This window comes from Hypanus sabinus, chromosome 19 (assembly GCF_030144855.1).
Source record: "Hypanus sabinus isolate sHypSab1 chromosome 19, sHypSab1.hap1, whole genome shotgun sequence".
NCBI classification, from domain to species: domain Eukaryota; kingdom Metazoa; phylum Chordata; class Chondrichthyes; order Myliobatiformes; family Dasyatidae; genus Hypanus; species Hypanus sabinus.
This window is the reverse complement of record NC_082724.1, coordinates 13,426,467-13,441,943: the sequence shown is the minus strand read 5'-3', so window position 1 is coordinate 13,441,943 and position 15,477 is coordinate 13,426,467. Positions and strand designations below refer to the sequence as shown.

Here is a 15,477-nt window from a genome sequence, read left to right as displayed (position 1 = left end):
TTTAAAGGAAGCGAAGATTACTCAACAACCTCCTACCATTTACCTCCTAGTAGCAAAATAAAACTTAAACTTGAACAAATTAAAGAACAAATTGATTGTACACTTAAATTTGAATTAAATTGTATATTGTATAATATCTTACTTGGCAGGTAAAATGTTTCAGGTAACGAACAAATGATTTTCAAATTGTATATGCATGTCAAATATTTAATCTTTCTGTAATCCTTCATAAAAGTGAAGAGCAAATATGCTATACATGATTTTTCCCATTGTTCAGCTGAAGGAAATCATGAGTAACTATGCCATAAAGATGGCAACATACCATACTTATTTACATTCGTCAAATCCATTTTGATGTAAACAGAAATTCTGATTTTAGCAGTAGCCAATGGTGTCCTTTGCACTCCAAGACTGAAGGAGGGGAAATAGGCCAATAATCTGACTTCTGATGATTATGCCTTTTATTGTACGAGACTAAAGAGAGAGCAGCCCAATGGTTTAATAACCTCTGTCATTTCTCCAGATTCAGAAAGGAAGTCCACATGAATAGTAAATACGAGAACTACAACAACCCACAGAAATGCTTCAAGCATGAATCATCAAGGCAAAGGGAAATAGGAAGAAAGATGGAAATATATTTTTTAAAAAACCTTATGGATTAAAACAATTATAGTTTTATGTGCGCACACACACACACACACACACACACACACACAAATATATAAAAAACTCAGAATTAAAAAAAAACTTTTTAAACACAAATACTCTTAGAACCCTTGAAGGGTGAAGAAATCCATTGACACAAGGGCATGTAATATCCAAAAATTCCCTATCCTAGAAGGTTATAGGCACTCAATGAGTGTGTATATTCCAGCCTCACATTAATAGATCTAATGGAACAAGAGGTCCTGGGAGATGATCAACCATATTAAATATTGGTGTTAGTTTTCATTCCTGTTCCCATCTGTCATGTTCTCATTGACCATGAGGAACCTCCAGTGGGGCATTAGAGATAGGAAGTAGTCCCATAATGAACTTTAGAACTGCTACTTAAACTATTTTGAATTTGCGTTGGTGTAAACTTTTCACAGAAAATTATATTATTGCGTCAAAGATTCAAAAGCAGCTTTAACAAGGGAATTGTGGCCTGCACAACTCCTGTGTCTGCTTTAATGCTATTTTAGTAAGATAATGTGGTAAGATTTGCAGGAGGGTCTGAGCTGGGAGAATATAATCAGGTTCCAAGTCTCAACATTATCTTAAGAAACAATGGCAAAAAATTTACATTTATATGACAATGAATGAAATGTGGCAATTACTGCTTGTCCTGAGGGATAGTGCTGTACCAATTATCCAAAAAACTATTACGGGAAGGAAAATGAGACTTCTCAGGCACTCAAGGCTATTCAACCACTTAATCGTGACTTTACACTCTACTACCTGAACATGTTGAACTTTCAAAAATGGTTGTATTTATTTTCTCCCAAGACACCGTTGCTATCAACTACCAATTTAACTCTCTGAGGACTTCTCGCTACAAAACAATTTGGAGTAAGGTGTAACAGTAAGATGTAATGCATGGTATGCTACCAGTTTAGAATGCAGTCGAGCACTCAGTACATGAGGGACTTATGATACGATTGTTAAATTAGAACCAGCCCACTTAACAAAGTAATCAATGTAATTTTCACATAAAAGGGTAGAAACCTCAAGGAATGTGACTGCTAGGAAATTTGGATTTTTATGTATATTTATTGCTTATTTATTATTATAATAATTTTGTATTTGCACTCTTTGCTGTCTTTCATTGACTCTATCGTGTTTCTTGGATTTACTCTGTATGCCTGCCAGAAAATGAATCTCAGGGTTGTATATGGTAACATAAACGCACTTTGTTTATTTACTTATGTTCATGCTGTCTGACCTACTGAGTCCCTCCAGCATTTCATGTGTGCTGCATTGACAAAAATTTGAACTTTGAACTTTGGACAGTGATGTGGATTTTGCTGTATTAGGATTTTGTGGACGATAGTGATCATTGTATAATAATATTTAAAGAAGAAGGAGGAAAGAAAAACTAATAATAACAAAAAAGGACAAGGGAGAGTTTCAGTACTTTGAAAGAGATAAGTTATTACTGAAAAAGCAAAGGTCAAGCAAACAGTATATTAAGGTGCCTCGAAAAACAGAAGAAAATAAGAGCAAGGATAGTTCATCAGCCCCCTCAAGTCTACATCACAATTCAATGTGATCAGGGCAGATCATCAGACCATAACACATATGAGCAGAATTCGGCCATTACAGCCCGTTGAATCTGCTTGACCATTTGAAAATGGCAGATCCATTTCCATCTCACTCCTTCTCCCCACCCTGACTTATCAAAAATCTGTCAACCTCCACTTTAAATATACTCAATGACTTGGCCTCCACAGCTGCCGGTGGCAATGAATTCCACAGATACACCACCCACTGGCTAAAGAAATTCCTATGACCTAAATGGACATCCTTCAGTTCTGAGTTATGCCCTTTGGTGGTCCTAGACTCCCTCACTACAAGAAACATCTTCTCCACATCATTTCCACATTTGTACCAGTTTCCCCAAAACTCTCAAATCCTCATCTTTTCATATATTTATCTATTTCCACCTTAAATAAAACTCCACCATGGACAACCCCAAGACTGGCTGTGAAAGGGGAAGAGCTGGGCACGGGGCTAGCATCCTATTCTGTAAAAACCCAATGCTACAGAAATGCCAACAGAACTTCTAAAGACCTCAACCCTGGGAGAAGAAGGATTTTCAAAGATGGGCTACATCCGGAGACAATTTCAAGTGCTGACCCAGGACAGAGGATCCTGGTAAGCTGCTGTTGGGTCAGCAGCCTATGCCCCACTAGGGGTGACGAGCTTAAGAAGAAGATGAAGAAGATCTTAAATATATCTAATGATCTGACCACTTCTATCTTCAAGGGCTGGGAGTTCCAGAGATTCAGAAATTACAATGGGAGATAGAAAAAGTGTGTAAAAAGGGCAATGCTGTGATGGTTATGGGGGATTTCGATAGACAGAATGGGAAAGTCAGGTTGGTGCTGGATCCCAAGGGAAGGAATTTGTAGAATGCCTACAAGATAGCCTCTGAGGAGCTTGTGTTTGAGCACACTAGAGCAAAGGCAATTCTAGATTGGTTATTGTGTAATGAAACAGATTTAATTATGGAGCATAAGGTAAAGGAACCCTTAGGATGCAGTGATCATAATATTATAGATATCACCTTGCTGTTTGAGTGGGGGTGGTAAAGTTGATCTATTGTTATTATAGTTGGGTAAAGGGGACTAGAACCAAGAGAGAGCAGCTGGCCAAAGTTGATTGGAAAGGGACACCATCAGGAATTGTGGTAAAGCAGTAATGGCTGAAGTTTATGAGAGTGACTTGGAAAATGCAGGATTGGTTCGTGCAAGGAAGCATTCTAAAGGGAGAACGTGGCAACTGTGGCAGCCAAGGTTTGTTAAAACAACATAAAAAGCAAAAGAGAGGGCACACAATATAGCAAAATTTAATGGAAAACTGGAGGATTGGAAAGTTTAAAAAAAATCAACAGAAGGCAACTCAGAAAGCTATAAGGAGAGAAAAGATGAAATATGAAGGTAAGCTAGCAAATAATATAAAAGAGGATACCAAAAGTTTTTTTTGGATATACAAAGAGTAAAATAGAGGCAAAAGTGGACATCAGGTCACTGGAAAATGATGCTGAGAGGTAGTAATAGGGAATCAAGAAATGGTGGATGAAATGAATACATATTTTGTGTCAGTCTTCACTGTGGAGGACAGTAATTTGAGGGTGTTGTGGGCAGAAGTGAGTGAAACCACTGTTATTAAGGAGAAGATGCTTGGTAAGCTGAGAGGTCTGAATGTAGATAGGTCACCTGGACCAGATGGATGATGCCCCAGAGTTCTGAAGGGGTAGCAGAAGAGATTGTGGAAGTATTGGTAGTAATCTTTGAAAAAAAAAATCACTGGATTCCGGAATGGTTCTGGAGGACCGAAAAATTGTAGATGTCACTCCACTCAAGAAGGAAGGGACACAAAAGATAGGAAATTATAGGCCAGTTAGCTTGACTTCAGTGGTTGGCAAGATGTTCGGATTCAGATTTATTTATCGGATGTACGTAGAAACATACAGTGAAACAATCAATACAAGCTAAGGCAGCCTGCAGAATGTTACAGGCCATTATTAAGGATGAAGTTTTGGGATACTTGTAGACACTCAGTTAAATAGGCCAAAGTCAGCATGAATTTCCTTGGGGGAGATCTTTCATGACAAATCAATAGGAAATTTTGAACAAATGATAGGCAGGGTAGACAAAGGAGAGTCAGTGGATGTTGCTTACTTGAATTTTCAGAAGGCCCTTGACCAGGTGCTGCACATGTGGCTGCTTGACAAAATAAGAGCTCATGCTATTACAGGAAAGGTACTAGCATGGATAGAAGATTGGCTGACTGGCAGAAGGCAAAGAGTGGGAACAATGGGGGCCCTTTCTGCTTGGCTGCCAGTGACTAGTGATGTTCTGCAGGTGTTGTGTTGGTTCCACTAATTTTCACGTTTTATGATGGATGATGGAATTGATGGCTTTGTGATCAAGTTTGTGGATGATACAAAGATAGATGTAGGAACAGTTAGTGCTGATAAACCAGGGAGTCTGCAGAAGAATTTGGACAGATGAGGAGAATGGGCAAAGAAGAAGCTGCAGATGGAATACAGTGCAGGGACTTTGGTAAAAGGAACAAAGCCGTAGACTATTTTCTAAAAGGGGTGAAAATTCAAGAATCGGAGGTGCAAAGGGACTTGGGAGACCTTGTGCAGGATTCCCTAGAGGTTAACTTGTAGGTTGAGTAGGTGGTAGAAGGCAAATGCAATGTTAGCATTCATTTCACGAGGTCTAGGAATTAAAAGCAAGGATATATTACTGAGGCTTCCTAAGGCATGGGTCAGACTGCACATAGAGCATTGTGAGCAGCTTTGGATCCCATATCTGAGAGAGGATGTGCTCGCAATGGAGAGGGTCCAGAGGAAGGTCATGAGAATTAACCCATGAATGAAAGCTTTAAAGTAGAGGAGCATTTGATGACTCTGGGCCTGCACTTGCAGGATTTTAGAAAAATGAGGGAGGAATCTCATTGAAATGTATCGAATATTGAAAGGCCTAGATTGAGTGGATGTGAAGATGATATTTCCTATAGTGGGGGGTGTCTAGCTTCAGAATAGAAAAATGTCCCTTTACAACAGAGGTGGAGGAATTTATTTAGCTACATGATGGTGAATCTGTGGAATTCATTGACGCAGAGAGCTGTGGAGGCCAAGTCATTGGATATATTTAAAATGGAGGTTGATGGGTTCTTGATTAATAAGGGTGTCAAAGGTCACTGGAAAAAATAGGAGAATGGGGATGACAAAGAAAATAAGTCAGACATGATTGAATGGCAGAGCACACTTGATTGGACAAATGGCCTAATAATGCTCCTACAACTTCCAGTTTTAAATCACTTGTCTCTTATTTTGTGGCACTTTACCCATATTCATGAGGCTTCCACTACCAAAAACATTTTAATATCTACCCTGTCAAGTCCCCGAGGAATTCAAATCGATGAATAAGGTCAACCCCCATTCCTCTAAACTCTGAAGAATACAGGCCCAAACTGCAGCCTCCTTTCAGAGGACAACCTGCTGATCCTAGAAATTAGCCCAGTGAGTCTCTTTTGAGTTGTGTCCAATGTGACAATGTTCTTTCTTGGCCATGGGATCAAAGCTATTTACAATTTTCCAGATGTAGCCTCACCAACACACTGTACATTTTAATTCTGATTCCCAATCCCTTTCTGACACATTGGTCCATGGCCTCTTCTTGTGCCAAGATAAGGGCATCCTCAGGGTGGTGGAGCAACACTTTATATTCTGTCTGGGTAGCCTCAAACCTGAAGGCATGAATATTGATTTTTCCTTCTGGTTTAAAAAGAAAATCCTTCTCCCTACCTCCTCTTCTATTCCTCACTCTGGACTCGTACCTTTCTCATCTGCCTGTCACCTCCTCCTAGTGAGCCTTCTCCTTCCCTTTCTCTTATGGTCCATTCTCCTCTCCCATCAGATTCCTTCCTCTCCAGCCCTTTTACATTTCTTACCCATCTGGCTTCACTTATCACATGCTAGCTATTCTCGTTCCTCTCCCCCACCTTGATTATAATGGCATCTTCCCCTTTCCCTTCCAGTCCTGAAGAAGGGTCTCGGCATAAAGCTCTACTGTTTATTCACTTTCCCTACATGGTACCTGACCAGCTGAGCTCCTCCAGGATTTTTTGTATGTTTCTATACAACTTTAAGCCAACTATTTTTAAACTCCACCCCCTTCATAATAAATGCCAACCTGCCTTTTGCCTTTTTAGAATTTTGTTGGAATTGGCAACTTTATGAAGAACTAGAACTGTTGTTAAAGTGATAAAATTGTCTCAGAAGCAACTTAATTTCTCGGTGTGTTCCGGAGTGATGATAAAGGTAAACCTACAAAGGCCTTTCCCTCTTTAAGGCCAATTAGGAAACACAGAGGATTTGCACCCTCTGCTTGATCCAGTGGCAAGTGGAAACAAGACGACCGGAGGGTAGACTCTGTGGCATAGGATTTAATACAAGATTGCAGCCAATCCTTGGAACTGATGGCAATTATATTCCAGAGATAAAGGCACCCCAACCTCAGTATTCGAACTTCAGCTTGCAAATGACATGGGAACTTGGAGGTTGAGCTCCAAGATACCATCAATTTGAATTCCAAAGCATTCAAAAGAAAAATTCATACACTCAATGTCCACAAGAGAAAGCTTCTCTACCAATCTGGTGCTGGTCTGAATATAGACATGTAAGCTTTCCACACACCACTAACCATCACCCCAAGTATCCACTCGGCAAATGCACAATCAAATGTTGAGACCTGAAGTGTTCATTTGGATGTGAACAAGTTAACCATGGCTACTAACACACAATATAAATAAAGGACTACTTGAAGCTAAGAAGTCCTTTGAGTTGGAGACTTTTTAATTTTTGACAGGCTGGCTTGAAACCTGATAAAATTTGGAAATTCACAGAGCATTCACATGTTGTCACACAAGCCTCAGAAATGTCTCTCTATAAATTTCTGGTTTTGATACTCCGCAAAGTGAGTGGACATCTTAAACATCAACTACCGTACACAGATTCAGCAAAGATAGATTCTTGATATCAGAATGTGCTTGATTTTGGTTACTGAAAAGAGATTATAGAGAAACTCAAAGTCAAGTATGTAAGACAGAACTAGCAATGGAGAGATGCACTCTGCAATTCTCAATGTAATTAACATACCTAGACATCTAAATGTAAAATTGTAGTTGCAACTCCATATTTACATAACCTTGTGTAAGAATATAATATCACAACGTAGCTCTTTTCTAGAGGTTTGAAGTCTCAGGAACAGCCTGGCATTAAGCATACCTGAGTTTGTATCCTGTTTAGTCCTCTGAACCAAAGTATCTGTCCACGTCGAAGCTCCCTCTCTGCGTGATCAATTTCTTCAGCATCTTCATTAAGTTCTTCTTCTGGGATGTCATCCTTCTGAGTTCCATGGCCTGCCTCCTTCAGAAACTTCAATCGATTGGTAGGGACGGAAGATATTACCTGGAGGAAAATGGCAAATGGGTGCAAGTTGTTAATCTCACTCTGTGTGCTTTTTCCAATTGATTTCACTTCAAATGGAAAATACCCAAGATTCACACAACTCTCTGTAACAGGGTTGATTTCTCCTTTACACCCAATGAGCACTTGGTTCTGATAGGAAATATTGAAGAATATTGAACAAAAGGGAAACAGTAATTTGCAGAGGATTTCCTGAATGTGAACGTTCTGTGGAAGCAAAGCTACAGAAGTAAGACAGGAGCTCTACGAGACAATGTTTTGCTTTGTTATAGAAAAAATGGATAGTTACCTTCAGGACTTGCAACTGACACTGGCAGGGTAAAGGATCTATAACTGGGTAGTAATTATCATCGCATACTGTATATAGTTGCTTACTTTCTGGAATTTTCTGGACTTCCCCAGCATAATAGAATTAAATTGCTGTGGATGTAGAATTGCATATAGATCTGGCAGTGAACTAGGGAGGTTTTTTCCAACGATCTAGCATCTTTGCTGGTTTTAATTCCAAATATGTTATTGAAGTAGTTTAATTTTGTCAAGTTATTGTTTCTAAACTTAGATCATTGGTCCAGACGTCCAGTTTGCTAGTGTAGTGAATAAGTCTGGACCTCCTGTTTTCTAGTGTAGTGAATTGGTATAGAGCTCCTGTTTACTAGTGTAGTGAATTGGTATAGAGCTCTTGTTTACTAGTGTAGTGAATTGGTTGCAAGTTATTGTTCCCAGAGAACCTTACATGATCATTTATACTGCGAATGTTATTCCCACCCATGTACTTTGTAGCCAGTCTACAGAAAATAAGTATTTAAGAAAGCATATTGAAATAAACTCTTTAGGTATTATTTCTCACCAATATCATTGGCACTTCCAATCAAGAAGTGGAAAAAAATCCAAAGACATTTTAAAGATATTTTTAATGTACTTAGAATAAATTATTACCTGTCCCCATAGCAATTCTCCCAATCCAAGAACAATGCACCACAGCCACTGATCGACTTCCAGAGGGGTACAACTGAAAGGTTTTCCTCCAAACTGAATAATTAGAATCTACATCAAATAAAAAATATTAATAGATCAGAGATGACATTTGGCATAAATCTAAAGCAGCACTGTAGTCTACTGAACAGTTGAACACAATTGTGTTTCTAGTTCAATTTGTGTATTGCTTCAGGTTAACTTATCTCTGTTGGGACGGCAGTGAGAGTGCTGAAATCAATATCAGCAACCTTGAACCTAAGAATGAAGAATTGAACAATCAATCAAGTTCATTGCTTCTTCAAAGCATCATCCCTGCTGGTGCGAAAGTTAAATTGATTGTGCCAAGTTTACATGTGGTAGTCACTGACAGTCAACTGAACAGATTCATTCATGTGGAACATTAACCTGCAGTTTGGCTTATAGATCCACCAATCTGTCTTAGCAGGTATTACAGATTTCAACTGAGGAATGAATTAGAAAGGAAACTGAAGGAGGGAAAGAAAATTAAATATGTAAGGTTTTCGACTTGGGCTGATTTATGAAAACTAAAAACATGCCCTCAATAATAAGTGTTACATTAGACTGGGACTCTCTGTTAACTAGACCTGGAATATCATGAAGAGTTTCATTCAGAGATATTTTGAACTATAAGGCCTTAAGACGTAGGGGCAGAATTAGGCCATTTTGCCCATTGAGTCTGCGCCAGCACTCTACCATGTCTGATTTATTGTCACTCTCAACCCCATTCTCCTGATTTCTCTCTGTAATCTTTCACACCCTCACTAATCAAGAACCTATAACCTCTGCTTTAAGTATACCCGATGACTTGTCCTCCACAGCTGGCTGTGCCAAAGGATTTCTCAGATTTACCACTCTCTGACTAAAGAAACCCCTCCTCATCTCCGTTCTAAAGGATCATCCTTGTATTCTGAGGCTATGCTCTCTGGCACCAAACTCTTCCACTGTAGCAAACATTCTCTCCACATCCACTCTCACAAGACCTTTGATTATTCAATAGGTTTTAACCAGACACCCTCTCATTCTTCTTAATAGTAGCAGGTACTGGCCCAAAGCCATCAAATGCTGCTCGTACATTAACTCTTTCATTCTCAGGATAATTTTAGTAAACCACATGCCATTTTGTTGAAGTAAAACACACTCTTTAAAACTATATTTTAAGTGACCTCTTCTGATCATCAACTGGAGCTGAAATCTATCAGTGTCTTAATAAAATACAAATGTCAGAAGTTCAGAACCAGTGGTAATCCTCTAGCTTCTCAGTGCTTGCAGAGAGTCTGTTTGGTTTGGGGCTTTAGCCCTTAACTCTGTAACTTAAAGATAAGAAAAAATACTAACTGAGCATTATGGTTAGATACAGATATAGTTGAGGAGCAAGGACATGCAGTTTTATCCAGGCTGCAAGATTGAATAGCAACACACTAGTCTAATTATTAGGGTTAGTTATCCAAACAATGACACTGGGATACTAGAGCACTTGTTGCAGGAATCTTTCAGTGACTCATCAGAGTAATGTATTTAGACCATACGACAGAGGAGCAGAATTAGGCCATTTGGCCCATCAAGTTTGTTCTGCCATTTCATCATGGCCAATCCATTTCCCTCTCAGCCCCAATCTGCTATAGTTTAACTGTATATACTTAGGGAAAAATGAAATTAAAACAGAAAACTCCTGTATAGACCCAGCAGGTAAGGTGGCATCAGTGCAGAATAAAACAGAGAATCATATTTCAGATCAGCGTTTTGTCACAACGTTCACTTGTATTGCTTTCCAGAGATGTCACCTGACCTGTTCATTGTTTACAGCATTTACTATTTTTTACTTCAGGCTTCCAACATCGATGTTTGTACTAAGGGAAGCTTGTTAAAATCACAAAGATTCCTTTTCTCATGTACCTGGACTGCAAAAGTGCCGAAGACGATACTGCAGAAAATGGGATTTCTGAAAATGCCGTCGAACACATTCTTCTCTCCATGAATCTTGCGAGCGTTGATTTCGTTGAAGAGTTGCATCAGGACAAATGTGTTAAAGATGATGGTGTAGTGCTCTGAAGGCGGGGCATGGAGTGGTGCATTCCTGCCACTGTCGATGTTAAAAATCCTCTCCCCTGCAAACAAGCAAAGAGTTATTATTTGTGTATTCGTATGTTTTATTTTATTTAGAGGTACAGTGTGTAACAGGCCCTTCTGGCCCAGTGAGCCCACGCTGCCCACTAACCTAATCACAGGACAATTTACAACGACAAGTAAACCAACTAAGCAGCATGTCTTTGGACTGTGGGAGGAAACCAAAGCATCTGTAGGAATCCACACAGCCATGGGGAGAACATACAAACTCCTTATAGACGATGTCAGAATTGAACGCCGAACTCCAGGCTGTGCTATTGATAATTTCTCCTGGTAGTTTATTGAGCTCAGCCTTTAATTTTGACCAATTAAGACTTTGTGGAAATTATCTGGCAGGTTCCTGCTGCAGTCCCAAATCTACAATGGGTTGATTGTTCACACATCTTGACATAGATTTCTCAGCAATGAACAAGTACAACCATTATGGAAACAAATAAGCTCCTGCAACAAAACCTAGTGCTTCTTAACATTCAGGGTGCACTATAAATGACTTTGGTCACAAAGAATTCAGAACCACACTTCTTCAGAGAATTCCATTAAAGAAATACGTGAATGAGCTTCACATTACAATGGCAACTGCTAAATGAAAGTCCTTGAAGTATAAAAGGAAAATGAACCACATAATTTTTGATGACTTCTTTCAAATGAGAAGAAAGGTAACTTTCCATTCACCCTACCATCAAATTTCCAGAATGAAAAGGTTGGCTCATGCTTATTGAATTTTCAATAATAGTCAGCATGGTGGACTGTTATGCTCTGAAGAAACACTGTGTAATACTGTGTAACATTTGCTGTATATCATAAGCAAGCTCTACATTTTGAAAGAATCAAAATAAATGGAAGAAGATGCTGACAATTACTTAATTCAATTTGACTGAGTAATAGACTCATTTTTTTTATTCCCCTAGAATAAATAAAGCTATCTATCACAACATGTGTTTGTCTAAATTGATTGAATCACATTTTGATGAGAGGCAGCATAAATCTTTGTGCATAAATTAAATAGTTTCTTCTTGGGCAATAAATTTTGAATTTTTGTCACCACACCAAGATACTTGGTTTTTAACATTTGCAGATAATTCTCTACTTTTCAAGAAAATGCACACTCAGGGGAATGCACAAAGTAGCCATCAAATGGCTTAACATAAGTATTGCAAGTGTATTGTGAATGCATTGCAAGACCTTGTAAAATATTACAATTTTGTCCATCTCCTCTGCATATGTTCACAGCTGAGTTTTACCCAGATAGCTAACAGGACAGGAATATTGATGGGAACACCATTTTACCTTACAGACTAGCAGAATCCACTCCAGGTCTTTCAGGTCCACCCAGAAGAAATGACTTACCTTCTAGCCCAGTTGGCTCCACTCCAGGACTCTCAGGACAGACCAGGTGCAGGCACTTATCTCATGACCTTACCCAGGACATGCCCTCTTCTCATTGCTACCATTAGGAAGAGGCACAGAATCAGAATCAGGTTTAATATCCCTGGCATTTATCATGAAATTTGTTGTTTTGCGGCAGTGGTACATTGCAATACATAATAATGAAAAACTATAAATTACAATAAGTATGTATATTAAAAATTAAATTAAATAAGCAGTGCAAAAAAGAGAGGAAAGAACTTGTGAGATAGTGTTCATGGGTTCACTGAGCATTCAGAAATCTGATGGCAAAGGGGAAGAAGCTGTTCCTGAAACACTGAATGTGTGTGTTCAAGCTCCTGTGCATCTGCCTTGTTGGTAGCAATGAGAAGAGGATTTGTTCTGGATGGTGGGGATCATCAATGATGGATGCCACCTTCTTGATCGCCTTTTGAAGGTGTCCTTGATGCTGGGGAGGAGAGCGCCTGTTATAGAGCTGGCTGAGTAAATAACTTTCTGCAGCTTTTTACAATCCTGTGCTATGGTCCCTCCATACTAGACGATGATACAACCAGTTAGAATGCTCTCCATGGTACATCTGTAGAAATTTGTGAGTGTCATTGGCGACATACCATGTCTCCTCAAAGTCTCAGTGAAATATACTGGCTGTTGTGCCTTCTTTGTGATCGCATCAATATGTTGGGCCCAGGATAGATCTTCAGAGATGTTGACACCCAGGAACTTGAAACTGCTCACCCTTTTCAGTGCTGATCCTTCGATGAGGACTGGTGTGTGTTCCCTCAACACCCCTTTCCTGAAGTCCACAATCTATTACTTGGTCTCACTTATGTTATTCAACCAGCCGATCTGCCTCACTTCTTTAAACCCCCTTATCACCATCTGAAATTTTAACAATAGTTGTGTCATCAGCATATTTATAGATGGAATTTGAGCTATCCTCTAGCCACACAGTCATGGTGTAGAAAGGGTAGATCAGTAGGCTAAGCACTCATCCTTGAGGTGCACAAGCATTGATTGTCAGTGAGGAGGATAGTTTATTTCTAATCCGCACTGACTGTGGCCTTTTGATGAGGAATTCAAAAACCTAGTTGCAGTGGAAGGCACAGGGATGCAGGTTTTGGAGCTTGTTGATTAGAACTGAAGATATAATTGTGTTGAATACTGAGTTATAATCAAAAAACAACAGCCTGATGTAGGTATTGCTATAGGTCAAGCGGAGATTAAGTGAAATTGCACCCACTGTAGACCAATTGTGGTTGCAGTAGGTCCAGGTCCTTGTTTAGGCAGGAGTTGATTCCAGCCATGACCAACCTCTCAAAGCACTTCCTCACAGTAGATGTGAGTGACATTGAGAGATAGTTGTTGAGGCAGCTACCTCTGCTCTTCTCAGCCACTGGTATGATTGTCCCGATTTTGAAGCAGGTGGGAGCCTCAGACTGCAGCAGAGAGAGATTGAAATACTCTCACTGACTGAGAGATTACAGGATCCTGAAAACACACATTCAATGTATCAGAAACAGCTTCTTCCCCTCAGCCATCAGAGTTCTGAATGGGCAATGAATCCATGAACACTACATCACTATTGAAAATCTTTTTTTTGCTCTCTTTTTCACTAGTTACTTAATGTATTTTTATATATATTTCTTATTGCAATGTATAGTTTTTATTATCATGTATTGCAATGTGCTGCTGCTGCAAAGCAACACATTTCACAACAGATGCCAGTGAAATTAAACCTGATTCGGATTCTGAACTTAAATTATTTGAAGAATGTGAAATAAAGCCTAGATATCTAGATTGGAGATATATATCTGTTTAAGAACAAAGGGAATAAAGATTGTTAGAATAAATAAAAAAAATAATGATTTATTCAATCATCACATTAATTATCCCCAAAGACATGATGTTTGTTGGGGTTAATCAGCTTCAACGACTTCCCCCAAGTATAGGCGGGTGGTAAGAAAATTGGTGAGGTGTTAACGGGCAAGTGAGAGAGAATGTATTACAGAGTTTGCTGATGATACTAAGCTGGGTGGCAGTGTGACATGTGATGAGGATGTTAGGAGAATTCAGGGTGACTTGGATAGGCTGGGTGAGTGGGCAGATACTTGGCAGATGATGTTTAATGTGAATAAGTGTGAGGTTATCCACTTTGGGAGTAAGAACAGGAAGGCAGATTATTATCTGAACGGTGTAAAGTTAGGTAAGGGAGAAATACAAAGAGATCTAGGAGTCCTTGTTCATCAGTCACTGAAGGTGAATGAGCAAGTGCAGCAGGCAGTGAAGAAGGCTAATGGAATGTTGGCCTTTATTACAAAGGGAATTGAGTACAAGAGCAAGGAAATCCTCTTGCATTTGTACAGGGCCCTGGTGAGACCACACCTGGAGTATTGTGTACAATTTTGGTCTCCAGGGTTAAGGAAGGACATCCTGGCTGTAGAGGAAGTGCAGCGTAGATTCACAAGGATAATTCCTGGGATGTCAGGACTGTCTTACACAGAGAGGTTAGAGAGACTGGGCTTGTACACGCTGGAATTAAGGAGATTGAGAGGGGATCTGATTGCAACATATAAGATTATTAAGGGATTGGACAAGATAGAGGCAGGAAATATGTTCCAGATGCTGGGAGAGTCCAGTACCAGAGGGCATGGTTTAAGAATAAGGGGTAGGTCATTTAGGACAGAGATAAGGAAAAACTTCTTCTCCCAGAGAGTTGTGGGGGTCTGGAATTCACTGCCTCGGAAGGCAGTGGAGGCCAGTTCTCTGGATGCTTTCAAGAAGGAGCTAGATAGGTATCTTATGGATAGGGGAATCAAGGGATCTGGGGACAAGGCAGGAACCGGGTATTGATAGTAGATGATCAGTCATGATCTCAAAATGGCAGTGCAGGTTCGAAGGGCCAAATGGTCTACTTCTGCACCTATTGTCTATTGGCTATTGTAATAAGTAAGGGAATGGGATTGATAGAATTGGTCTAAAAGTCACATGGACACAATAGGGTAAATGGTGTCGTTAGGGAGTACATCTCCTTATAAATGGTTGTTTTTAGACTCAGAAAATTATCTTTACAGTTTGTTTGATACCATTTATCATTTTATGCTATAGAAACCATCCCTTGAAAGACAAAGAGGAAGTTGATTTTGATTGAAGCTGTGCTTATTTTTAAACCCCTTATAATTAAAACCCTCCGAGCGCACCTCAAACTTGTCATTGGGTTTGGAGGCTTGCGTGCCTCAATGACCCGGAGAACTATGTTGGCTGCA

The 15,477-nt window shown here is 39.5% G+C and overlaps 1 protein-coding gene across 18 annotated transcripts in view; it reads right to left on the bottom strand.

The window, feature by feature from the left end:
* atp2b2 (ATPase plasma membrane Ca2+ transporting 2) overlaps positions 1 to 15,477 on the bottom strand; it is an 873,878-nt gene that overhangs the window by 12,784 nt on the left and 845,617 nt on the right. For all 18 annotated transcript variants that reach the window (XM_059944034.1, XM_059944033.1, XM_059944030.1 and 15 more), the window contains 3 exons: positions 10,598 to 10,809; positions 8,645 to 8,752; positions 7,508 to 7,690 (listed from right to left, as the gene is read on the bottom strand). In XM_059944034.1, the coding sequence (XP_059800017.1) occupies positions 7,508 to 7,690; positions 8,645 to 8,752; positions 10,598 to 10,809 (503 nt within the window). The remainder of the gene's footprint in view (positions 1 to 7,507; positions 7,691 to 8,644; positions 8,753 to 10,597; positions 10,810 to 15,477) is intronic.